Source organism: Macrotis lagotis, chromosome 1, assembly GCF_037893015.1.
Source record: "Macrotis lagotis isolate mMagLag1 chromosome 1, bilby.v1.9.chrom.fasta, whole genome shotgun sequence".
In the NCBI taxonomy this organism is placed as follows: Eukaryota; Metazoa; Chordata; class Mammalia; order Peramelemorphia; family Peramelidae; genus Macrotis; species Macrotis lagotis.
In genome coordinates this window covers 540,335,291-540,361,632 of record NC_133658.1, presented here as the reverse complement: position 1 = coordinate 540,361,632, position 26,342 = coordinate 540,335,291, and the positions used below count along the sequence as shown (strand labels likewise).

General features: G+C 36.1%; 1 protein-coding gene and 1 pseudogene across 6 annotated transcripts in view; both read left to right on the top strand.

Moving 5' to 3' along the window:
• The first annotated feature begins 769 nt into the window (after positions 1-769).
• LOC141521084 (transgelin-2 pseudogene) lies at positions 770-1,367 on the top strand (annotated as a pseudogene).
• A 15,346-nt stretch (positions 1,368-16,713) lies between these two features.
• The window catches only part of CNKSR2 (connector enhancer of kinase suppressor of Ras 2), a 338,317-nt gene continuing 328,688 nt past the window's right edge, over positions 16,714-26,342 (top strand). For all 6 annotated transcript variants that reach the window (XM_074214261.1, XM_074214260.1, XM_074214259.1 and 3 more), the window contains exon 1: positions 16,714-17,740. In XM_074214261.1, coding sequence (XP_074070362.1) covers positions 17,677-17,740 — 64 coding nt within the window. In that variant the 5' untranslated portion in view covers positions 16,714-17,676. The remainder of the gene's footprint in view (positions 17,741-26,342) is intronic.

The window sequence follows — 26,342 nt, the reverse complement described above, 5'->3', positions numbered from 1 at the left end:
CAAAAATCCTATAATCTTACAAATGGTTTGCTAAGTACTCCTTCCCCATAATCAAGCCTACTGGGAATCTGTGATCTTGTCCTGATTAAAAGGGTTCTTGTGGCCCAGGGACTCTAACTCATTGATTAGTTACTACAATTTTTCTTTCCTCACCCTTTTTCATCTGAACAAGATATTTGTCTTTAAAAAGGGCAGAAAGGCAACATAATATCCTCTGAGCTTTTTCAAATAATCCATGGGATATGAATGTATGAGATCCCTGCTTTAAATGACTAATCCCTTTTCTTTGCACATACTGATGTTAAGTCCTTAGTCTTACAGAAGGAGAGAAGGTACATCTTCTTTCCCAAGTTTATATATCTAGTATCTTTTTGAATCACTAATCTCTCATAAGTCTGGTTTCAAAATTAGGTACATCATACTTTGTACTACTAAAATGCTAGATAAATAAGGCCTGATTGGCAGTTTTCAGAAGAAGAAATCAAAGTTATCAATACTTACATTAAGAAATGAGCTGGGAGGGGTGGCTAGGTGGCACAGTGGATAGAGCGCCAGCCCTGGAGTCTGGAGTATATGAATTCAAATCCGACCTCAGACACTTAATAATTACCTAGCTGTGTGGCCTTGGGCAAGCCACTTAACCCCATTGCCTTGCAAAAAAACAAAAAGAAGAAGAAGAAATGCTCTGGCCACACTCTGCTCACCACATCCCAACCCACTCTGCTCTCCATCCTCTCCTCAGTAAAGATACCTGCATCACCATCTCAGAATGGCCACCAGGGAACCTGTTTACAGACTGAGCTGGGAGGTACAGCAGAAAACTGAGAAGAGTATGATTCTGACTGAGAGCAGATCCTCATTCAGTAGATCACCACACAGTGCTGCAGGGATGTCAGCAGCCCCAGCCTGGGCAAAAGAATTTCCAAAACTGGCTCAAGGATGGCATGGTGCTATGTGAGCTCATCAATGGGCTATACCCAGAAGGCCAGGGTCCAGTAAAGAAGATCCAGGCTTCAGGGATGACCTTCAAGCAGATGGAGCAGATTTCTCAGTTCCCACAGGCAGCAGAGCGCTATGACATCAGTGCCACTGATATCTTCCAAACTGTGGACCTCTAGAAAGGAAAGAATATGGCTTGTGTGCCATGAACACTGATGAACCTTGCTGGACTGGCAGTAGCTCAGGGTTATGGGCTCTTCTCTGGAAATCCTAACTGGTTCCCTAAGAAGTCCAAGGAGAATCCCCGAAACTCCACAGATAACCAACTGTAGGAGGGCAAGAATGTCATCAGGCTGCAAATGGGCACCAACCGTGGAGCATCTCAGGTAGGCATGACTGGTTATGGGATGCCATGCCAGATCCTCTGATCCTCTTCCTCATCCTCCCTTGAATGGTTAATATATTTCTAGCAGTGATGTTCCTAGGAAACCCATGGAACTCTCAAATCCCTTCTGTTCCCTCTTCTTCAATATTCCTCAGCTATGGGTGGCACTGCTTTTCCTGCTGTGCCTACAGGTGATAAGCAAGTGCCTTTTCACCTAGATGTATACACTAGATGAACTTGATGTATACACACTTCTTGACCCCCCAAATCAGCAAAACTGGACCAACCACTCCATCTTCCTCTCTCCTGGACCAAAACTCAGAGGTACCTGACTCCTTCAATATTCCTATTTATTCTCTCTCCCTGACTTATCCTCTCATTTTGGAATTGCACCCTTATAGGCACCTTCCTTCCCTCCTTTCTTCCCACCTTCCTTTTCTCCTTCCCTCCCTCCTTCATTCCCTCCTTCCCTCCCATCTTCCCTTGCTACTATAGGCATTTAATTTATAGGGAGGGGTCTGTGGTGCCTGCTGTCTTGACCACAGCTGGTCTTTGAATGCCACACATCTGTGTAGGCCTCCCCTTGGCAGGGGCTTCTTTTTCCCTTGGTCCCTCCCTTCTTTTTTTTTTTTTAGGTTTTTGCAAGGCAATGGGGTTAAGTGGTTTGCCCAAGGCCAAACAGCTAGCTAATTATTAAGTGTCTGAGGCCAGATTTGAACTCAAGCACTCCTGACTCCAGGGCCAGTGCTTTATCCACTGTGCCACCTAGCCACCTAGTCACCCTGGTCCCTCCCTTCTTGACATTCCCCTCATAACCCAGTAGCCTGAGACAAGTTTATGGGGGTAAAGGGGATGTCTGGGGAGGTGAGTTGGCCTTGCCTTCTCTTCTCTCCTCTCTCCCTCTCCTCTTCCTCAAAAGGCACATCCAGAGTCTGAGGCTTAAGGAATGTGAGTTTGCTGATCTGAATAAAGATTTCCAGTCTTTGGTTTAAAAAAAAGAAAAGAAAGAAATACTCTAAATCACTACTGATTAGAGAAATACAATTAAAAAACTCTGAGGTACCACATCATACCTATCACTACTGATTAGAAAAATACAATTAAAAAACTCTGAGGTACCACATCATACCTATCAGACTAATTAAAATCACAAAAAAGAAAAATGAAGAGGACAAATTCTGAAGAAGATGTGCAAAAAGTGAAAACTAATATGCTATTGGTAGAATTGTGAACTGATCCAACTATTCTGAAGAACATTTGGAAGAACATAAAACTGTACATCCCCACTGACCCAGCAATACCACTTCTAGATCTCTATCCCAAAGAGGTCAAAGAAAAGGTGAAAGGATCTATTGATATGAAAATATTAATAACTTTTTGTGGTGCAAAGAATTGGAAATGAAGGGGAAATGGCTGAGCAAGTTATGGTGTATGATTATGATGGAATACAATTATACTATAAGAAATATTGAAGAAAGGTGATTTCAAAAAAACCTGAGAAGACTTATATGGAGTAATGCAAAATGAAGTATGCAAAAACCAGAGAATATTGTACACAGCAACAGCAATTTTGTAATATGATCAACTGTGAATGACTTAGCTATTCTGAGCAATAAAATGATCCAAAATAATTCCAAAAGACCTGTGCTGTAAAAATGCAAGTCATCTCAGAGACAGATCTGATGAATGAAGATTGAAGCATACTTTTTAAACTTTATTTTTCTCTTTTTTGTCTGTTTTCTATTGTAACATGTATAATCTGGAAATATATTTTATGAATATTTTTTAAAAATAAATAAGATTTTCTAAAATATTGAAATGGTTGATGAAATAATTTTATTCATTTTAAGAGTCAAAAAAATAGTCAGAAGTCAAGAAATAAAGTGAATTATAGGAAATAGTCATTTGTAATAGAAAGAAGTCTGAATTTTAAATCAGAAAAATCCAGATTTGAGACCTGACTCTCACCAGTCATTTGGTTTTGGGCAATTAATATAACTCAAGAATAACTTTTCTGATCTACAGAATAAAGATAAAAGACTCACATAATTTTACAAATTAGAATACATCTTACAAAGCATCTAGTGTGTCCTAGGATTAAAGATTTAGATCTTGAAAGAAACTTTGGAGATTTAACCTATCTTCATCTTACAAGTGAAGAAACTGAGGATTCTTATTGGTGAAGTGACTTGTATAAGGTCATAAGGTTATGATATTCAGAATTAGAATTAGTCTTTTGTGTCTTAAATCCAGGTTTTGTTTTTCCATTATATCTGATTTAATTTACAATTTTGTAAGGATCAAATGAGATAATAAAAATGAAATCATACTGTAGCCTTTTAATTCTACATTAACAGAAGGGAGGCAATGTGGTGTAATGGAAAGAATATTGTATTTGGTGTCAGAAAATCTGGTTCTACCATCAAATTGCAATGGATCCTTAGACATTCAGATTAACCTCTCTCAGATTGTTTCCTCCTCAGTAACAAAGGAATGATAATATTTGAGTTATTTACCTCACAGGGTGGCTGTAGGGATCAAATAAGATAATGGAAGAAAAAGTACTTTAAAAACCATTCAATGACACATAAAGCAGTGTGAGCCATTATCATTGCAATAGTTGTTAACATTAATATATAAAAGACAGTCCTGTAAAGCTATTTGTTCTAATTTTTATGAATAACTAAAAACTCATATTAGAATAATATTTTCCCCCAGTTTTACATACCTTTTAAAAACAAAATTTCTACAAAATTCTTTAGAGAGCATAAATACTGCTATTATGAAGTTCTGAAATATCAATAGATTCTTTAGATCAATAAAAAACAAATCAAATATAAGTTAGTAATACTTTTTCCATTAAGATGACTGAGGGAATTCCAAAAGGATTTAATAGCTTGCCACTTTCTCTTATTCATTATAATCCAATGACCAAAGAAAAGGTTCTGTAATAATAAATACTGTAATAAAGGGCCATGGTAATAGAAGATATACTGTATATTAGAAAGCAATTCATAACTCTTCCCAAAGGGATTGCCTGAAATATAAACCTTCCCTAAGTGTAAACTTTCTTAATAAAACTACAGCTATGATTTTTGTATTTTATCCTGTCCTGTTGGATAACTGTTCTCTTTCTGTTTTTTTAAAAATAGTAATGCTTGCTCTAGGCTTTTTTTTTAAATCATACACACATATGAAGGCAACATGGCTTTGAGGGAGGGAAATTTCTGTTGAAATCCTACCACTGACATTTACTAGTGGTTTGACCTAAGGCATGCCATTTACTCTATGCTAGTCCTTGCCAACTCTTGAGGACTCACGTATTAAATCACAGATTAATTGTCAGGTCCTTATGTATTCATATGTAAGAGTCAATTATTTTTTTTAGGTTTTTTTCAAGGCAAATGCTGTGGCATGCCCAAGGCCACACAGCTAGGTAATTATTAAGTGTCTGAGGCCAGATTTGAACTCAGATACTCCTGACTCCAGGGCCAGCGTTCTATCCACTGTGCCACCTAGCCACCCCTGAGTCAATGCATTTTTAAAATTTTCTTAACATGCTCAATGCTGTTTCTTTTTGGAAGGAAAGCAAAGAAAACAGGCTGCCCTCACCTGCAACCACTACTGTTAGTGGTAAGAGGAAGATGAATTGACTATAGAGGCCAGAACAAGGGACAGAGAGGATTAGTTGAAGAGATTTAGGCTTGAAATAAGAAAAATCTTAAAAAATTTTCCAATAGTGAAAAAGGTAGGTAATGGACACCACCTCACTAGGTTTCAAGAGAAAGCTAGATAATGACTATAGCTACTATTTATATGGCACTCTAACATTTGCAAATTATTTTATAAGCATCATCTCATTTGAACCTCTACAACTCTATGAGGTAAATTCTATTACTGTTTGTGTTATACAGATGAGGCGACCAAAAGAGGTTAAGTGACTTTTCCAGACTTACACAACTAGGTAATATTAAAGGAAGGATCTGAACTCAAATCTTCTTCACTCCAAGTTGCAGATTCTTTCCATTACACCATCCAGTGGTGGATCATTTGTTAAGGTTCCTAGAAAAGGTTCTTTTCTGTATGGAACTTAGAAAAGATAATCTCTAAGATACCTCTCAACTCTTAGATTCTATTATTAAAGGAGACATTGGTAGAGTTTTTAGTGGAGTTGAGGATGATGATGATGATGATGATGATGATGATGCTGGTGATGATAGTGCTGTTAATGGTGGTGTTGGTAGTATTTCATTAAATAACAGTACTAAGTTTTCAAAGTGCTTTCCATGTCCAAAATACTGGTTAGCCAGCAAGTCTTCTGGAAGAATCGTATATCTCATTTGATTCTCCGAGCAACACTGTTAGTTTAGTGTTATTATGATCTCTGTTTTCAGATTAGAAAACTAAGAATGCAAGATGTGATTTTCTCATGGACACAAAATTAGTAAGTATTTAATTCAGGATTCAAACCCAGGTCTAGCTGACTCCAAGCCCGAAGAAATTACTTAACTTGTATTTTTCTTCTGTTTATCTTACCAAAAAGAATGTTCCTTAGAGTAAGAATTAAGGAACAAAAGTGATAAGGAATGAAAACCCAAGATAAGTCAGAAAATAATAAGAGGATTCCGAATTGCACTCAATCAGCTCAGTCAATCCATCAATATGTATTTATTAAGTACCAAGGGGAATACAAAAACAAAAGTCAATAACCAATCAATTAACCATTTTTAAGAATCTACCATGTGCTAAAGCAGTATGCCAAACACTGGGGACATAAAGCAGAGTCCTTGATCTCAAGGAGCTACCTAACCAATGGAGGAAATGAGCTGCAGTTTTCTACAAACAAGTTATATGATTGGAAATAATCACTAAAGGGAAGGCACTAGAATTAAGAGGAATTGAGAAAGATTTCCCTTACAAAATGTGATTTTTAGCTGAGATTTGAAGGGAGCCAGAGGAGCCAGAAGGTACAAGGAAGGAGGGAAAACATTACACACCTGGAGTATAGGCAGTGACAATGTTTAGAGTTGGGAAATGGAGTATTTTTTTCAAGTAACAATACAGAAATTAGTGACACTGGACTGAAGAGTTCATAGGACAATATTGAGTAAAAAGAAAGAATGGAAAGATAGAAAAAGAAGAGGTTATGAAGGAAGGGCTTTGAGTAATAATAGAAGAGTTTATATTTTTTCCTGGAGGTGATAGGTAGAGACTGAATTTTTTTTTTTGAGCATTTGGGGTGACATGGTCAAACATACACTTTGAGGAGATCACTCTGACAACTGTGTGATAGATTAAACTCATGGTAGAGAAACCAGCCAGCAGGCTATTGCAATTACCCAGGTTGCAATTATCCAGGCATGAGGTACTGAGGGACTGAGCCAAGGTGTTGACATTGTCACAGAAAATAAGGGGCTTTATGTGAGATATCCTACAAAGGCAAAGTTGAAAAGCTTTTGGGAGTGGTTGGGGGTGGGGGAAGAATGAGAGAGAATGAGAAGTCAAGGATGACACTTAGATTGTAAGCATCTGTAAACCAGGGGCATGGTATTGTACTTGAAAGTAAGAGAAGTTTGAAAGTGGAGAGGTTTTTGGAGGAAGGTTAATGTAGAGTTAATGTCTGATTATACTGAGTTTAAACTATCTACAGGACAATCAGTTCAGTATGTCTAATAGGCAATTGGATAAGTTAGAATAGAGATCAGCTGAGAAGTTAGGGCTGGATAAATGGATTTTAGAATCATCAGCTTGGATATCAAAAAAGGCAAAGTCCTTCAGTAGTTTGCTTTTCACTGAAAGAAATGTGTACATTAGACTATATAGAATATATTACCCCCTAAAAATATACAATAATATTGCTATTATTTTTTCTCTCCCTCCCCATTCTCTCAACCTATAGAACTTTTTTACTTGTCTTCTAAAACCCAATTCAAAAACATGTTCCTCCATGAAAGCTCTTTGGTTCCTTATATGATAACAATTTTTCCTATCTCAAAACTTCATAAAATGGTTTGCTCATATATCCCTTATTTGCTAAAGTTCTATTATTTTATATTATAGTTAATTATTTGTGTTCATATTCATCTTATTCCATGAAGCCAGGGGCTATGTTTTGTCTAAATTTTGGACTTCATTCAGTAAATTACTTTATACAAAGAGGAACTCAACTGTGTGTGTTGAATCAATTGGAATCTTATAATGGAAAAGTTGGAGAGGACGTCCAGAACCATCTTATCTGTCTTCCTCCCACTTAATAACTAAGGAAACGAAGCCTAAATAAGTGTAAGTTCACTCAGTCAATGTCAGACCTGAGATTTGAATCCAGGTTTCTTGAATCTTAGACTAATGTGCATTTACACTGTGCATTAACCCAGGAAGGGTTAACCCTTTTACTCCTTTTCCATTGAGATTAACTCTTCCATGAAGAGCACAAAGTAGCATTGTCATTTCCTTAGTAATGCAAACCATTTTCATTCCCAACCCATTTATTCATACTTTCACTCTTATTTTTGTTACTATTAGCCTAAAAACTCCATATGGGTTGAATATTTTATATTTCCTTATTATTATCACAATAGTAAAATCACTTTTATTAGTTCTATAATTTAATTTTTTCTGTATTTATTGCCCTATACTGGGGGGGAAATCTAATCTTTGTAAAACTATAACAAGGCAAATTATATGAGACAAAAACAGTCCTAAAAATGTACATATGCAGTTTATCTACAGAGTAATAGAACATTTTTTTAAATCAATGAATACTTTATCAAAATAGCCATCTTGAAAAATTGTGTACTTATTCCAGTGGTACAGTTTCTACTCCCATCATTTTTGGAGCTTTCTTTATATATTTGCTTTTTGAATCAGTTTATGATCCACTAATAAAATCAATCTCATAATTTTATCTCTTTTTAAATACCCCTTTTAAATCCCAGCATTTATTACTCAACTTTATTTTCCCACTGACTTTTGACTGAATTTTGGCTATTTTTATAGATCAGAGAATACTCATGTTTCACTACTGGAGTTATTGCACAGAATGTACTATGACTTCTGAAAGCTATATAAGAGAGCTTTATAAGAGAGAGACAAAGACAGAGACAGAGATAGTGGCAGAGACACAGAAAGACATATAGAGATGGAAAGAGAAAGAAAGACAGGGAGGCATTTCAAAAAGTTCAAATCCTTGGTGGCATGTTTAAAACAGACTTAGTCTCCCTCCCCCAAACACACCCCAAGGATGCTAATTTTCCAAGTAGAAAGTATTCATTTGAGTGTGTAGGTTCTGGTATGTTTACTGAAATATAGTTTTATTTACTCGCTCTAAGTATAGTTTATGATCTGTCAATAATAATAAAAAGTTATGAAATACTTTTTAAAATAATTATATATGTATATATAGTTATACACACAAACATACGTTTTCAATCAGCAAAAATCTGCTTTTCTCCCTTTCACTCCAGCAATACTCTCTCTCCTCTTAACAAGTTGAATAAGAGAGAGAAAAACATAGTCAAGCAAACTAATTTCCACATTGCTCAGGTCTAAAAAACAAATGTCTGTACATGTGTTTACATATCTATTCAATATAGCTGTATAAATATCATATATATATATATATTATACATAGAGACATCTTATTCTTTACATCTTTAATCTCTATATCAGGAAGTGGATAACATGTTTCATCATTAGTCCTTTGAAATTATGTTCTGTTATTATTCTGATCAGAGTTCCAAATTCTTTCCAAAGCTGTTTGCTTTTATCATATCATTGTCACTGTACAAATTGATCTTTTGGTTCTGCTCACTTTATAATAGTAAAAATTAGTAAAATTCTTCCCAAGTTTCTCTGAAACCATTCTCTTTATCATTTCTTGCAGTATAGTATTACTTTATTATATTTATATACAATAACTTGTTCAACCATTCCCCAATTGATAAGCATCCCCTGAGATTCCAATTCTTTCTCACATCACAAAGCACTACAAATATTTACATATAGAGTTGTTTTATTCTTTCATAAACTATCCTTCCTTTCATTCTACCTTTTCTGTCCTCCTCTATCTCTACATGTTGACTGAAATATATTTCGGTACCCAAATGTGCTTCTATCTATCTGTCTATGCATGTGTAGTATGTATTCTTGCCTCCTTTGACCATTTCAGAAGAAAATGAGGAGACCCCATCATTTCTTCCTTATTTGAATAGTCTTCTTGCCCTCAATGATCATATGAGATAATTTTTTGTGGTCTTCCTTTCCCTTTTCCTTCCCCCACATTCATATATTACTTCTTTAAAATCAAAATATAATAGAACCACTCTCTGACTTTCTGCCTAATTAAGCTTTCTCTATGACCCCTGTTGATGATAGGACACATCTGTCTTCTCCCAATATTTGAAGATAAGCAATTTGTCCTTGTTTTGTCCCTTATGATTCTTCACTGATGTTTACCTTTTTATGTTTCTTTTAAACTCCAGTGCTGAAACTTCAAAGTTCATTTTTTTAATCAGGAACTTTTGGAATTTTCATTAAAGATATACATTTTCCCCTTTAAGATTATATTCAGTTTTGTTGAATATTGTTGGCTGGAAGTCTATATTCTTTCCCATCTGGAATATCATATTCCAAGTTCTCTGCTTCCTTAAAATAGTGGCTGCTAAATTGTATATAATCCTGACTATGACTCCTTGGTACTTTAATTCTTTTTTTTTTCCCCTGGCTGCTTGTAATACTTTCTTTTTCCTTTTACTGTATTGTTCCTGCAGTTTTTCATTTTAGGGTTTCTTTCAGGAGATAGGTTTTTTTTTAATATGTCTACTTTGTCCTCTGTTTCTAAGAGATCTAGCAGATTTCTGCTAAGTTTATTGAAATGTCATATCTAGATTTTTTTTGTTCATGCCATTCAGGTAGTACAATAATTATGCATTATTTTTCTTCTTCAGTTATTTTCCATGTTAGTTGTTGGGGGGGGGGGTTGCTAGGAGATACTTTATATTTTTTCCCTTCTAACACTCCATTTTTTTTAAAAAGCTTACTAAATAGATGAACTTTTACTTCATCTATTCTAGGAATGCTAAATTGAATTTATGTCCAAGCTGTGTTTTCTTTGAGGTTTTGCTTGTAGAAGTTTTGGGGCCAGTCGCTATTTCTGAGTTTGTCCATGAGTATTCCTGTCACCATAATAGCTTTTTTAGGGTGATATTTTTGTTGTTTGATTTTAGGGCTGGGCTTTGTGGACTTCTGGAGGAAGGGTCAGGGCTGGTCCCCTTGCTGCTTTTTTGGAATAAGTGTCAGTTTTATTTCAGTACTCAGGCATAGCTGAGACTGAAGTCATGCAAGTTTTCAGTGTTCCCAAAATGGTCTGGTCCAAGGCAGGGCAAGACTACTGATTTGGAGTCAGGAGAGAGGTGATTTCTGATCTCATGTTTAATGCTTCCTAGCTGTGAGATCATGGGTAAGTAATCCTGTCTGAATCTATTGTTTTTTTTAATCTGTAAAATGCAAACAATATACTTATAATACTTCCCTCAACAGAGTTGTTTTTAGTATTAAATGAATATGCCAGCACTAGACTATAGGCACATCATTAGAGCTGGACTCCTTGAAGACAAGAGCTATCTTTTGTCTCTTTTGCCTAACATATTTGGCTAAGTTCTTAACAAATGATTATTAATTTATTTACTGGTTATTGTAAGTAAAGTACTTTGCAAGTATTATGAAATATCAGTTATTCTTATTACTCCCATTTTACAGATTAAGAATTGAAAAACCAAAGGGTTGAAGTGACTTGTCCATATTTACATTTCCATTAAATATCAGTTATAGGGTATCCTCACTCCAAGTTCAGCATTTTCTTCTGTATCATACTTCCTCTTCTCTTAATGTTCATACTAAGTCATGATATTTGAAACAAACCAATTTCCATGTAAATAATCTTGTGTTTTAGGAGAATATTAAATAGAATCATATATTAAAGGAGGAAATGTATTATCTGCTGTGCTATAGGCTCATATTATCCCAAAGGACATCTGTAAAAAGTTGTTAGTCTTGGGAAGTAGCATCAAACTGACAGATTCTTATGAAGAGCAGACTTGAGTTTCTTCTATCAGATTCCAAAGCCCATGAAAATAAGATTGACCTATAATTGTGTGACAGTCAAAGAATTACACCCTCTCTAAATAGAAAGGGGGGGGTATGTAGATACATACAAGCTCAGCAAGTAATATACTGAACTGAAGATAAAATTTCTGTCCTTGAAATTTTATGGTGAGTCTTCTTGAAGTCAGGGAGAAGAGGAAGAGTTAGCATGAAATATATTTCACTAGAAGTGTCCAGGGATAAACTATCACTTTACATTGACAAATGTCCATTTTAAATATGGTTTTTGCCTGGGTTTCCTTATTACCTATATAATTCTTATACTTTGTTATGGATATGTGACATACTTTTCCTCTGTATTTCCAAAACTGCTTTATGGTTGTATTTGACTTTCATAACCTGTAATTTACTTAGTATACCTAATGCATACTTAGCAGTGATTTTATGAAATTTAAATTAACCCAGATGCAAACATCTTGGATGTAAATCATAAAAGCAGGCATAGAGAGCTTTTTTTTTTTTTAGAGATTGGGCAGAATAAATACAAAAATAGGAGAAAAAAGAGAATCTAAAAATCATTTCCAATTTTTGATAGCATAAATTATAAGAAAACAAATACTGTTATGAAACCCTGATCATTTGAGGCAGTGTGATTTAGAGGGAGAGTTATTGGAAAAGAATCAGGGTATCAGGGTTTGAGTCAGTTCCTGTTGCTAATTAGCTTCAACCTTTAAAAAAAAGCCCATGTGATTTATAGATTGTTTTTGTTTCTTTTTGTAAAATAAGGAGTTCATACCACAATTTAGGGTTCCTAACTTTATTGAGCAAGGACCACTTTGGACTTTTGATGAAGTATTTTAAATACAACTATTGATTTTTTTTAAGTTCATAGACCTCAGTTTAAAATTCTTGGACTATTTAATCTCCAAAATCCATTCTAGTTCTGATAAACTCCAAGCTACTTTTCAATTCAATTTATTTGTTCAATAAACAAAAATTTATCTTTCTCCTTCCTCTTTTTTCCAACCCCCATTAAAAAAGAGAAACAAAATTTAACAAATATGCATGATCAAACAAAAATAATTACCCCATTGATCCTTTTCCAAAAATATATGCCATGAGGTAGGTATTATTTTTCATCATAAAAGCCTCATGATACTTTCTTAAGCACCACTATGTGCAGATAATGTGCTAATGTCTCCTGTAGAATGTGGGATTTGAACTGAGGCTTGATTGAAGCCAGAAAACTAAGATATGGAAGAAAATTTCAGAATATTTCAGGAATGGAGGGTAGCTAGTTATAAAGCCAAATAAAGAAGCATTATGTTGCTTTTTGTTATTTAGTCATTTCAATCCTGTATGACTTCATGAGCCCATTTGAGGGTTTCTTGGCAAAGATACTAGATTGGTTTGCCATTTTTTTGTCCTGCTCATTTTACAGATAAGGAAAACTGAGGTAAACAGGGTTAAGTGACTTGCCCAGGGTTACCCAGATAGAAAGTGTCTTGAGGTCAAATTTGAACTCAGGTATTCCTAATTCTATCCATGGCACCAACTAGCTACCTGTGTCATATCGGAGGAACAATAGCCAGACCATTCTAGTTGTATAGTCGAGTATATGGTAATTGGTTATGAAGATTTTTAAATGCTGAGAAGAATTTATGTTTGATCCTAGAGGTAATATAGAGTCACAGGAGCCCATGAGTTGGAGGACATCTTAGAAAAATCATCTCACTTCCTCACCTTTATAGAAGAATAGGGTGAGACTTCAGGAAATTAGAAAGGATTGCAATAGTCTAGGCTAGAGTTGATAGTCTTAAAAGAGTTTGAACTGGAGTGATGGCTATGAGAGTGAAGAGGAGTCACACGGGAGAGATGTTGTGAAAGTAGAAATGACAAGGTCTGGCAAATAAATTGATGTGTGTAGCAAATGAGAATGGAAGTTGAGGATGACACAGAGAGTATGGACTTCTATTGAGTGCATAATAATATCCTTATTTAATAGCTAAATTTAGAAGAGAGAAGGAAAGATGGGGAAAATAATGAGTTCTAGTCTAGCCATGGTGAGTTTGAGATACTTGTGTTTTTGTGTCAAAATTGTACAAAACCTCTTAAGTGATCTAATTGCTGACATTGCTCTCTAATGCTCTTTAGAATGGCAGCATGATGTAGTGACTAGAGCTCAGTCCTCAGTAGATCACATCTTACCTATATTATAAACTATCATTATGACTTCGGACAAGTTATTAAACTTCTCAATGCCTCAAGGCAACTTTCTAAGATTAAAAATGATAGAACTGGCACAGATATGCATGAATACAAAAAATCACTCAAGTGGAACTCTCTATACTGATGAAAACATGGATTTAAATTTTAAAATCTCATTAGGGAAGTCAGAAGTTTATATTCTTATTGCAAAAGAGTTTCATTTTTGGACTGAAATATGCTTTTTAACATACCCTATAATACTTCTTAGGGTTCATGCCAGGAGACCAATTTATATTTTGGTAGTCTTAGATGAATTATATGATGAAGCCAAAGTAAACAGAATTCAGATTATCCTGAATATCCCCTTAGAGTTATGGTGTATTTCAACAAGTCATTTGTTTACAAACAAATTTCCCTCAGACATTATTTCTTGCTTCTCATTCTATGTTATTGCATAAAATTGGAAAGGATCTACTTTGTATCATCTAGAGATGTTTGAATAATAAGAAAACGTTGTTTTTCTCCAAAGGCATCTTAAACAAACTTAAAATCCTTTTTCATTTGGACCACCAAATTGAAATCACCAGTCTTTCTAAAACTCAAACTGAAACTTTCCTCCCCAAACAGATACAAATGTATACATCAGTCAACCTCAGTGACTAAGGTTTGAGTTAGCATCTCAATTTGTCTACCTGATTCCTCAGCCTCCCTCCAAATATATCTTGTCTTCCACAGGATGAGGGGATGGGGATGGGGAGAAACTCATTTAGGTCAAAAGGAGTATGTAGTGGGGATAGGTGGGGTAAGTAAGTACATTCTAAAAGTGAAGATAGCTGGATTCCATTCTTGGCTCTACATTTTGCTTTCTAAGTGAACTTGGACAAATGATTTTATGAAGGACTTGGTTACCTCAGGTGATTGGATTAGATGATATTAAAGGTTCCTTCTAGCTCTTGCTGCATGGTGGGTAGGATATTGAACTTGATATCATGAAGACCTGGGTGCAAATCCTTACTCAGTACTTATAGTACCACTATCCTTCACTTATCACTTTGTAGAGCACTACTTTCAGTTAAGGCATAAGGGGATAAGATTCTAAAAGTTCCCTTGTAAAGGGATTTTGCAGACAGAAGTGAATTTCTGTACCTATAAGGACTGAGTGTAAAGCTAAATATTACTTTAGTTAGTTAGTTAGTTAGTTAGTTAGTTTTTGCAAGGCAATGGGGTTAAGTGGTTTGCCCAAGGCCACAGGCTACGTAATTATTAAGTGTCTGAGACCAGATTTAAACTCAGATACTCCTGACTTTCAAAGGCCAGTGCTCTATCCACTGCACCACCTAGCCACCCCTAAAGCTAAATATTATTTAAAAATAATGGACAATTTCTAAAGTTATCATTTTGTGTATATATTATTTGCATTACATATACATAGCCAATAAGATTAATTAAGCTATATGACAGAAACTTAAGCAAAAAAGAAAAAAAGCCAAAATACAATCCTCGCCCTTTAAGGAGTGTCAAAATGTAATCTATATCTACATACCTATATTCTATACACATAGATATAGGAATAATATACATAAATATAGTCAATAATCAAACATTTATTAGGTACCTGCTATGTACATATTGTACATAGGTACCTACTATGTACATTCATGTGCATATATTCATAGATGTATTATATATACATGTAATACATTAGTACAGTTAACATTTCTACAGAGTTTAAGTGCCAGCCTCTGTATGAAGTGCTTGACAATTATTATCTCATTTGCTCCCCACAACAACCCTGAGAGTGGATGCTATCCTCATACTCATTTTACAGATGAGGAAACAGAGGAAAACAAAATCTAAGTGATTACCCAGGGTCACACAGTAAATGCCTTTCATGTCTTCCTGATTCCAGGTCCACTGCTCTACCAATATAGAAAAAAATAACTTAAGAAGCTGCTAATTGTTTTTCTATTATATAGTGCAACATCCAGAACTGTAAGCAATCTTTTTGTTTTGTTTTAATGAACAGTTCAATCTGTAAAATCCTTTAACACTGGAGACTTATAGAATTTAACTCTTAATGATTTAGCTAGAAAGATATAGATTGTGTACAAATGCATAATGCACATTGTGTGTGTGTGTGTGTGTCTACATCAGAGACAAAACATAGAAATATGCATACACACAGGACCACCCCTTATCTAGCCACAGATACATAGATATGTAGCCATAGCTATACGTACACCTCCATACACACATGTATAATGCACATATAGTCATAGCTTCACATATGTAGGCATTTAGACCTACACACATGTGTGTTCACGGGTATATGCATATATTCACAATGCATACATGAGCATTTCTCAAAAAGAAAACAACCTAATCCCATTTCAAAAAAGGGATGAAATACAATCGTCTCCCCACTTCCCACTCCACTCCCCCAGAATCGCTTGTGTATCACTCATAATGGTTTCTGGCTACTGTAAATTACGTTCAAAGCCCAGAAGCGACTACTGTGGCTGATTGCTCCTTGTAGAAATTACCTCGGTAGCTTGCTTTGTAATCGGAAAGGAGGAAACCCCCGCCACCGCTGTTTGGCTGGGCTGCAGAGGTTGTTGATGTAATCTTTTTGCCCAGCGGTGTTCCCCATCGCTTCCCGCTTCCCCACCCCCTTTTCCTCCGGCAGACGGAGACAGAGTGCAACTCTTCAGCCACAATAAAGGCTTTTTGTAACTGGATACCTTTGCCCACTTGTGCTGAACTGCTGGAAGGGCGGGGGGGGGGGGCGGGCGGGGGGAGCGACCGGTGTGCCCCCTCGCCTTCAGTTTCCCTTGGAATCGTGATCTCTCCCTCGCCCAATAAAACCCTTTCCTCCCACTGGGGCCTCCAGCGGAGGCTGCTGCTGATGCTGCTATCACAGCTGCAGTTAGGAGTGCATCCCAGGCTGTGGGAGCACATTGGGAACATGCAGGTGGTGTTCCTCTGTTCCTCTGTTGTGTCCGACCCCAGCATCCCTGGACCACACACACACACACACACACACACACACACACACACACACACACACACACACACCAGCTTCTTCGTGGTTTAGTTGAGTTGCTGATTTTCTTCTTTCCCCTTTAGCATCTAGAGGAGGAAGCTGAGTGATTTGGAGGTGATTCTCCGATCTCTCCCTCTCTATTCTATCGCCCTCTCCTCATTTAAAAGACTTTGAGAGGGATATTTTTGGTGGCAAGAGGCACCTCGTCATTTCCGCTAGGTTCTGTTCTGTGCCTAGGGTTTTAATCTCCTTGCAAGAGGCAAATCGGGGAGCTTGGGGTAGGAGTGGGAGCGATCAGGAGGTCTCGGGAAAGAGAAGACACTGCCGGGGGTGACGGAACATCTCGCCTTCAAAGCCTCGGTGGAACAAGCCTCCCGCCAAGTCGCCCTCCTCTAACCCTAGTCTTGCTTAAGGAAGGAGTACCTAGGAAGTGTGGTGGTGGCAGCAGCCAGCCACCAGCAGCAGCAGCAACAGCGAGCAGCAGCATCGACTGAGGGCAGCAGACGTCTGAGCGTGCTCAGCGCCCCCCTCTTTACCCTCCCCCCACCCCCACCCCCGGGAGAAGACAGCAGTATGAATTGGAACCCTACATAGAGAGAAAGAGAGACACAGACAGAGAGGAACGGAGAGGAGGAGGTGGGGAAACAGCTGAAGGGACTGAGCAGAAGGCGGAGGAGGAGAAGGAGGAGGAAGAGGAGGAGAAGAAGAGCTGCGATTTGGTGTCGTCTCCCTCCCTCTCTCGGGCTGGGCTGCCTGTCGCTGATGCTCTAGGTTTGCTGAGAGAATTTGCAGCAGGGAGTGCTACCGGGAAACCTGATACAATAAGCAGCCTGCTTTCCTTTTTTTTCGGTTCCCCTGCTCCCACCCATCCAGCTACCCAGAGAGCACCCTAGCCTCTCTGCGGGAGAAGAGGACCCAGAGGGCAAAAGAAGACTTCCAGGGTGCTCCTTTTTTTTCCTTTCGAGTTTCTCGCCTGACAAAGAAATCGATCCCATTTCCAATGGCTCTTATTATGGAACCAGTGAGCAAATGGTCGCCGAGTCAAGTGGTGGACTGGATGAAAGGTAATTCCAATGGTTCAGGCTGGGAGGTTTGGGAAGAAAGGGGAGAGGGACGGAGGAGGAATTCTTTTTTTAATCAATTAATTAGCCACATCTTCTTTAATTTAGAAATGCTCCCTCAAGGCATGGCTAATAGATTAGAAATGCGTCTCATCGGAGCCTAAGCATTTGTTTGTATTTCGAATGCTTTCTCCTCTTCTGGTCCCGAGATCTTTGGATACCCACCCACCCCTGCCCAGCAATCTTTTGGAATGGGATGCTCGTAGGGTTGGAGTCTTCCCCTATCTTTTAATATTCCGTCCCTCACCCCCATCTTCTTATTTTGATTCAGTCCATCAAATTGGGGCCCTCACTCTACCTCCCCCTGAGTTGCAAGGCGGGTTTCTTTACGGGAGAAGATGAGGGATTTCCGAGGGGTCTAGGAGAAGGTAGACCTCTCTTGCCCGGGTTTGCCTCAGTGCACAAGAAGCACAGGACAAATCCGTACCACTGGGGGGGGGGGGGGGAGGAATCAGAGAGAAATCTTATCGTTGGCTCAGAGCCTGTCAGGGATGGAGCCAATCTGGGGATACTGGTTGTGGGGGCGACGACGAAGTGGTTTGTAGTCTCAAGCAGGTAGCGCTTTATCTGGGGAGTCTTTTAATCATGGCTATTGCTATCCCCCCCCCCCCCCCCGCATATCTTTTACAGTTATAAGAACGAGGAAAGTCACGAATGTGAGAGCCTTTCGAATTACTGTTGTTTGTTTGGTTTTGGTCTCACCTCTAAGATCCCAGCCACCCATAGGAAATCTCTCGCCCGATTACTTTCTCAGCACCACCCCCCCCCCCTTTTCCCCCTTTTTCTTAGTCTCCCTTTCCACCTTTTCTTCCCTCTCGACCCATCTAATTTGCTCTTTCGGAACAAATGGGAACACAGTTCTAAAGCGATCTTTCCAAAGGATGAGGTGCTTCAGCAGGATTACGACTGGTGCTGCGGGATGGCAATAAACGACAGAAGCTGCAGGGCTTTCCCCAGAGTCCACCTAGAGGATGCTCACCGCGACTCTGGCGAATTGCTCTGCTTTGTAATGCACGAAGTAAGTGGTCTAGATGAGACGCGGGAGGATTTCCCTCAGAGACCCACCAGGCAGGCCGAAATCAATTGTTTTCGATGCTAGTGCAACCTCTTCTACCCCCCCCCCCCCCAATACTGGCTCACTGCAGAGTGAACTCCACAAAAACAGTGAAGCCGCTGGTGGTTTTATACATTATGGTCGTTAATGATACATTACTATGTCAGGAACTGCCAATGAGTGCAGCACTCCTCTCTCCTATTTGCAGCCTTCTTTGCCCCCATTCTGAAACATTACTACCTGCTCTTATCCACATTTGCCATGTTAAATATTAAATGTAGCTGAATAGAGATATCTATTCCCAAGTGGATTTTATTTAAAAAAAAACAGAATTCTTAAAAATTGGATCCATTTCATCTATCCCTGTCTTTTCTAGGACCTTTTTTGCAAGAGTAGGCATTGCTTCCCCCCACATCTCAAAGATAGCAAATCCAAAATCCCATATTTTACCTACTATTATAATGTTGGAGTGTTTGGGGAGAGAAAGGGATTTATCTGCACCCACACAACATGTGTTTTTCGTGAGCTTATTATAAATTTGGAAGTGTAAGTCCACCAACAAAGAACACAGTTAGTTAGCCAAAGTACAGATGCTCTAGATGGAAGCTCAAAAGACTGCTTATCACTTACCACTTAAGAAGGTCCTTTAATGCAAAGGTAAAGTAGCTTGACTTTTTTGTGTCTCAGGTGAGGAGGCACAGACCAGAGAAGATTGTAGAGATTTCCTTTCCCTTTCCCATACAAATCACTTTTCCTTTTTTTTTGGGGGGGGGGTTAATTTCACATTTCTTAGTGTGGGATTATTTTCTTATATATTTTACCTCCTTTATTCTTCACTTTTACATTTAGTTTGCTTTTCTGACCAATTTGTATTGTCTCTTTTGTGATTCTCCACTTGTAGACTTTCTTTGCCCTTTATCTTCCCTCTTTGGAAATTTCTCTTTCACACAGTGCCTCAATTAATCCTTCTAGAAGATAAGCTGTGCTTGCCTTCTTCCGTGGCAAGCAGGTCCTCCTGGACCAAGTAAAGAATGCTATGACACATGGGAAGTGAAAATACTGAATTAATTTTTAATTGAATAACTGAATATTCCTTTGTAATTGATAGAAAGCTCACTTCAATTTGATTCTCTGGCTAAACTCCCCAGAGAAAAACTATTTTGACTCCATAGGTAGTTAGATTTCCTGAATAAACACAGTTTTCTCCTCCCTCACAAATTCCCATGATGCCCCTAGGCAGAGTTTCTTGAGGGTATCATGATATTCATCCTCCATCTTCTGTCTCTTTCCAGAAAAAGTACAAATTGTTCATTCCCAATCCTATTTTGAAGAAAACTCTCATCAGTTTAGGGTCATTGGCACATATACAAAATATTATAGATGTGTTATATTGATACAATGTAACTTTTTAGAGCACTATTTATCCATTTAAAAATTTATCCACTTTAAACTACCAGACATTTGAAACCAAGTTAATATTTTTAGCTATCATAAAATAACTATTGTTAACTTGAAGTTGGAGAACAGGTTTTAATACCTGTTGGTGAAGCTTTACAAAGGGACATCAAAAGATAAAAGCAAGGCACCTGAGAACCAAAATCACTGAGTGCATGGGGGTGCGCAGAACCATTTTGAATCAAAGAATTGAAACAATTATTTGAATGACTCAGGTCTCGGGACACTTAATAGTAATATAATTAACTGATTTGAAGACATGGATTCTTCCCTCTAGATTTCTTATGTCATTACAGGTTATGACTATATAAGCATAGTTTTAAGTAAGATGTCATCAAAAAAATAGTAGCTGAAACTCTAGAAATAGACATTTCCTTAAAAGGTGACTTCATATGTTGCCTGATTATTTCCCTTTCTCTGAACCTCTTCCCAAATTTTATTATAGAGCATTGGGAAAATAATCTCAGTCAGAGAAACATTAATATTTAAAACTTCACTTTAATTTAAGCTGCAGCTGTGGTATGGATCAATCATATTCAGCATTGCATATCTTTTTATAAAGGCAGCACGAAAGGATGAATATGACTGGAACAACTGCAGCATTGTGGGAGTTCTTCTCAGCATGCTATACCCTACTAATGTGACAGTTTCATCATCCTTAAAATGTAAATCAGATAGCATATGTTTTCAGATATTCACAGCCATAAATAGTTATAACTGTGTGCAGCAATGCACACACACTTAGTGCTTATTCTTAAATACTTTTATATTTACTGAATTGAAAAGAAACTATTCAACCACCATGAAAAAAATGTCATGGCCACATATTTTTACAAAATACAATTGCTATTTGTTTTCAAAAGTGATACATGAACTTAACAATCAAAGTAGAGAGAAGAATAAAATCAATAAGTCACAAGTTGCCAAGATCAACAATCTATACCACAATTTGTTCAAAATTATTTTGTTAAATAAAATTTTGTCTGTGCTAAGAAATGAATATATAAATTAAATGACAAAAATTCATTTGTTATGGAGTAAACTAAAATATGACATTCCAAAGTAAGATCTGTACATTTCATAGAGTAGGTGCTGAATAAATGTTATTAATTAAATGAATGAATGAGTTTTCATTCTCTGCCTGCTTTTTGAACTATATATTTCATCTGTACACACACACACACACACACACACACACACACACACACACAGACATGTTCCTTACTAGTGAAATCTACAGCTTAACATATTGCCCATTGATTCCATAATTTTTATGTCTGGTGGTGGTGGTGGTTCTATAAGAAATATCAGTTCCTTGTGCATCAGGAGTCTGAATCCACAATTACATCTATAAATTATCCTGCTTTTATATATGGGTATCTGAAAATAGGTCATGAATTTTAAAGTAATTATTTTAAGCCTTAAGTTTTTAAGTCGAGAAGAAATTCTCCGAATGGAGATTAAATATTATATTACATGAAATTTAATTACTTTAGTTTGCAGTTTTGATAAGATTTAAACTTTAACATCATTTTCAAAAGCAATGTATAAATTGACTTTTGGAAATATTACACTCAAATAAACAAGGCATTACTATCAAAAACAGTGCTGAATTTAAAATGTTTCATTTTCTTTGACTCCCTTCCTAAATTTTCCAATTCTTTTAAATATTGTTCAACTATGCTTATTTTGACAACCACCATCAAAAGCTTTGTCAAAGTATATTTTACATATAATTACCATAACTTCCTTCTTCTTCCCTTCCCAAGTTCTATGCCTTTGCATAAAAAAATGTGCTACATAGTAAAGCTAAAATCATTTTTCAATACTTTCCCCTTACTCTTGAGGATAAAATTTGAATGTCTGATGGTTGACAATTCAAAATCATTTATTCTCACTTAATCTGGCTTATCTCATTTCCCTCTACCTGAGTGGGTACACCATGAACCAACTCCTCCCTATTCTCCAAGTATTTGATCATGGAACAGCCTCCCTATTCCATTCCAAACACCATATTCCTGCATTCAATTCACAATTTCAGGTCTAAAAATCCTACATCAAAAAATAGAATTACATCTTCCATTCTCTTCCATTTAAGCACAACTAAGATTGAATTCCTCCTCAATGCACTTATAACTGTGTATATATTTATGGTAAATTCTTCTCTGCCTTTTTTTCCACCTTAACACCCTCTTTGAAAGCATTTAGATTTCTTTTCCATATACATATATATATATATATGTATATTCCTGAATGCTTAGTATATACCAAGTGCTCCATTTAATAAATGCATATTAACTGTTATAAATATTTATGTGCATCATTTCCAGTGTGTATGAAATTGAAAAGACCATCAAGAATGTTTTCTTCTACATGATAATTCAAACAGCATGTTTTAATTAATATTAATTTAAGCTCATTACATTATGGTTCATAGCTATTCACAGTGGGAAGATAACTAAGGTTGGAACTAATTTTTTTTCTTTCCTCTCAAGAAGAAGAAGAAACTATTTGTAACATAGGGAAGAGAGAATAAACAAGAGCATAAAAGTAAAATATGACTGAGAGAGAACATATTAGGAAGGGTATTTTATAGCTTATTTCTTTTCTTAAAAAGGCTAATAACACTTTTTCTCCTTTTTCTCTTGATTCATTTTACTTTATTTTTACCTAGATTATTTTCATCTTAGTTTTATGAAAGAAAATGTCAGTATTTTCACTAAATCTTTCTTTAATGGATAGAAATTAATATCTGTAGTGAATTTTGTTTGAAAATAAGAATAGAAAATTTTATATATATATATATATATATATATATATATATATATATATATATATATCCGGAAATAATCAGCTTGGACCACACTACCATTTCCTTTTGTAAACACAGGTTTACTTTCACAATCCTCCAGGGACTTGACAGTTTTTTAAAAAGTATTCATCAGTCATTTTAGGTTTTGACTTTTTTTTTGCAGTAGGAATGTTATTTATACTCCATATAGTGGAATTTATCCTATCCTTATGAAAAATATAATTCATAATGATGGAGCTTTGTAGAAATAGAGACATTAGATATATCCTACATAACATACTTAAGACATTGTATGCCAACTCAAGGAAAAAGAACAGGTACAGATAGTTTCTTATGACCATTATGTAATAACATTTATTTTAACACTTCTGTATGTATGGAGCAGTGATTGGCTAGACAATAAGTGTGTTCTTAGAATTTGTGATCTAAAATAAAGAATCAATGCAAGAACACATGGTTTAAGTGTCAACTAGTAAATTAACTAAAAAAATAATTTGCATTATGACTTTAGTGGAAAATGAAATGTTTGTTGCATAGAGAGGGAAGATAACTGTTGGTTAAATTTGGATTGAAGCTTTGGTATTTCAAGAAGTACATGAATATCAGAAGGAAAGGCAATATCACAATCATATTGAAAAAAACCCATGTGAGTAATATGATTGCATGAAGGATAATGTTTACATTTGTATACATTTCCTAGGCTGAAGGGGAGAAGGCAGAAAAATAAGAAAAGTGACAGAGAAAGATTAGATAAAACAAAATACTTTTCACAAAAACATGAGATACAACATAATATCCTCATTCAAAATAGATTCTGCATTATATTACAGAATTTAAGGTACCAGAAAAGTGCAGCAAAGAGCATCCAGTGTTTTCTTCTAACATATTGTAATCTACTTCCCAATAATGACTTGGAAAAAATGCCCCCTAAGCAAGACAAATATTATTTATAATTAGGACCAAGTCTTTAAACATTTTGAGTTTTATTGATCCAAATCATTATGTAACAAACAGATCTGGGGTTTTTATGTAACTATAGTGCTTATTTAATACTGGGTGCCTTTTTAATATAAATCCCATTCTTGTATCAATAATTGCTATTCAGTTTTGTCTTTTTTTTTAGTTCAGTCATGACATGGTCAGATCTTTGGTTATGTATCATTTCCCTATAGCATTTACTGCATTTCATATCTGGTTTGAGAAGGAATAGCAAAATTAAATAATAGATTTAGAGAACTGAATGATCTCTATTGAAAAAAAATTCAAACGATTAAAAAAAACAAACCAAGGGTACCTAAGAGCTTTTTATTTTAACTACAGTTTAATTATAGAATATCTGCTTTATGACTTATTTTCAATCAGATTTATTATTTGAATTGACAGTTGAATGAATAATGAATAAATTCATAGTTACTAGATGAACTGGATTTCTCTTTTAAATGATGAAATTCATTTTCTTCTTCTCAGTATTGTAAAAGAAAAGGAACTCTGAAATAATATAATCCAACCCAATCATTTTACAGATGGGAAAACTGAGAACCCAAAAGGTAAACTAGCTTGCTCAAAGTTTTACAGTTAATGTCTGAGGCTAGATTCAAACTCCAGTCCTCCTGACCCCAAAGCCAGTATTCTATCTATAGCACCATACATAGAGCTCTGACCTTGGAATCAGGAAGATGGGATTTCAAGTCCAGCCTCAGACACTTACCACTTATTAGCTGTGTAACCTTAGATAACTCACTTAACTATGATTGCCCCATATCCAGGGTCATCTCCTGTCATCCTGATTCATATCTGACCACCACTGGACCTAGGAGAAAGTAAGGCTGATGATTTAGCACAGCATCCCCTCACTCAAATCCAATTCACATGCTTGTTATGGTATCACCTCCCTGATGTGGTGATCTTCAAAATGAAGGACAAACATTAGATTGTAAAGAAAAAAGAATATTTCTATTCACATGAAGACAAAATATTTACAATCTTTTTTTAAATGAAAAGAAAATCCTTAGATCAGTTTCCCACAGATGGCTAAACAGAATGCCAATCAGCAAGCCTTTCCTTTTGAGAATACCTATAGAGTCTATTACTATCCAATGTGAATTACCTTATAAAAAATATTTTTTAAAGTATATCATGGGGGCGGCTAGGTGACACAGTGGATAGAGCACTGGCCCTGGAGTCAGGAGTACTTGAGTTCAAATCCGGCCTCAGACACTTAATAATTACCTAGCTATATGGCCTTGGGCAAGCCACTTAACCTCATTGCCTTGCAAAAACCTAAAAAAAAAAACAAACCCAAAAATAAAGTATATCATGAACATAAGACTCATGACCTAACATGCCTGTCTAGGTTAGAAATAATGTTACTTGCCATGATGATAACTCTTAAGTTGGACTGCCAACTCAAGACTCCAAACTATTGATTAGACCTATTTTATTTGGAGATATTTATCATTTAATGCAATCTTAGCATATTTTTGCTTATGCTTTAAGTGTGATTTACCATATAATCTTACTTGTAATTTAAAAATTAAAATCTGGGCATTCTCTAGATGATATCAGTTCAAAAATATGATTAAATATTTTGAAAAGCCATTTGCCTTACTTAAGAATGCATGATAGAATGAAAGTTAATAAATGTCTTATTTGCTTGTCTCTATGTAATGAAAAATTCTCAATCGCCCTCTTGGTTTATAGCATTACAAAATATTTAGGATCATTTTTATAGTCCAGTAGCCTGAGCACTGTTTTTAATTTTATAATTAATAGAATGAAAAGGATAGAAAATGGGGATGGCTAGGTGGCGCAGTGGATAGATCACTGGCCCTGGAGTCAGGAATACCTAAATCAAATCCAGCCTCAGACACTTAATAATTACCTAGCTGTGGCCTTGGGCAAGCCACTTAACCCCATTGCCTTGCAAAAAACTTTTAAAAAAAGGATAAAAAATGAAAAGTGTTATCTATTTTATTATATTTAGTGTTGAAATTGTATTTGAATTAAAATAATTTAAATGAAAAATTTTCAATAATGCATATTGTCAGAATTATTTTGGGTGCTTATTCCATCCTTATCTGATTTGGGGAAGCAAGTTTACCTATTCTAATAAATTTCCTGATATTTTTTTTCTTTTTTTTTTACTGATCTTTTTAAGATCAGACGTGGTATGAAACCCAGACTAAAGCCTCATTGTAAAGCTTAATGTCATTGTGTCATTCAAA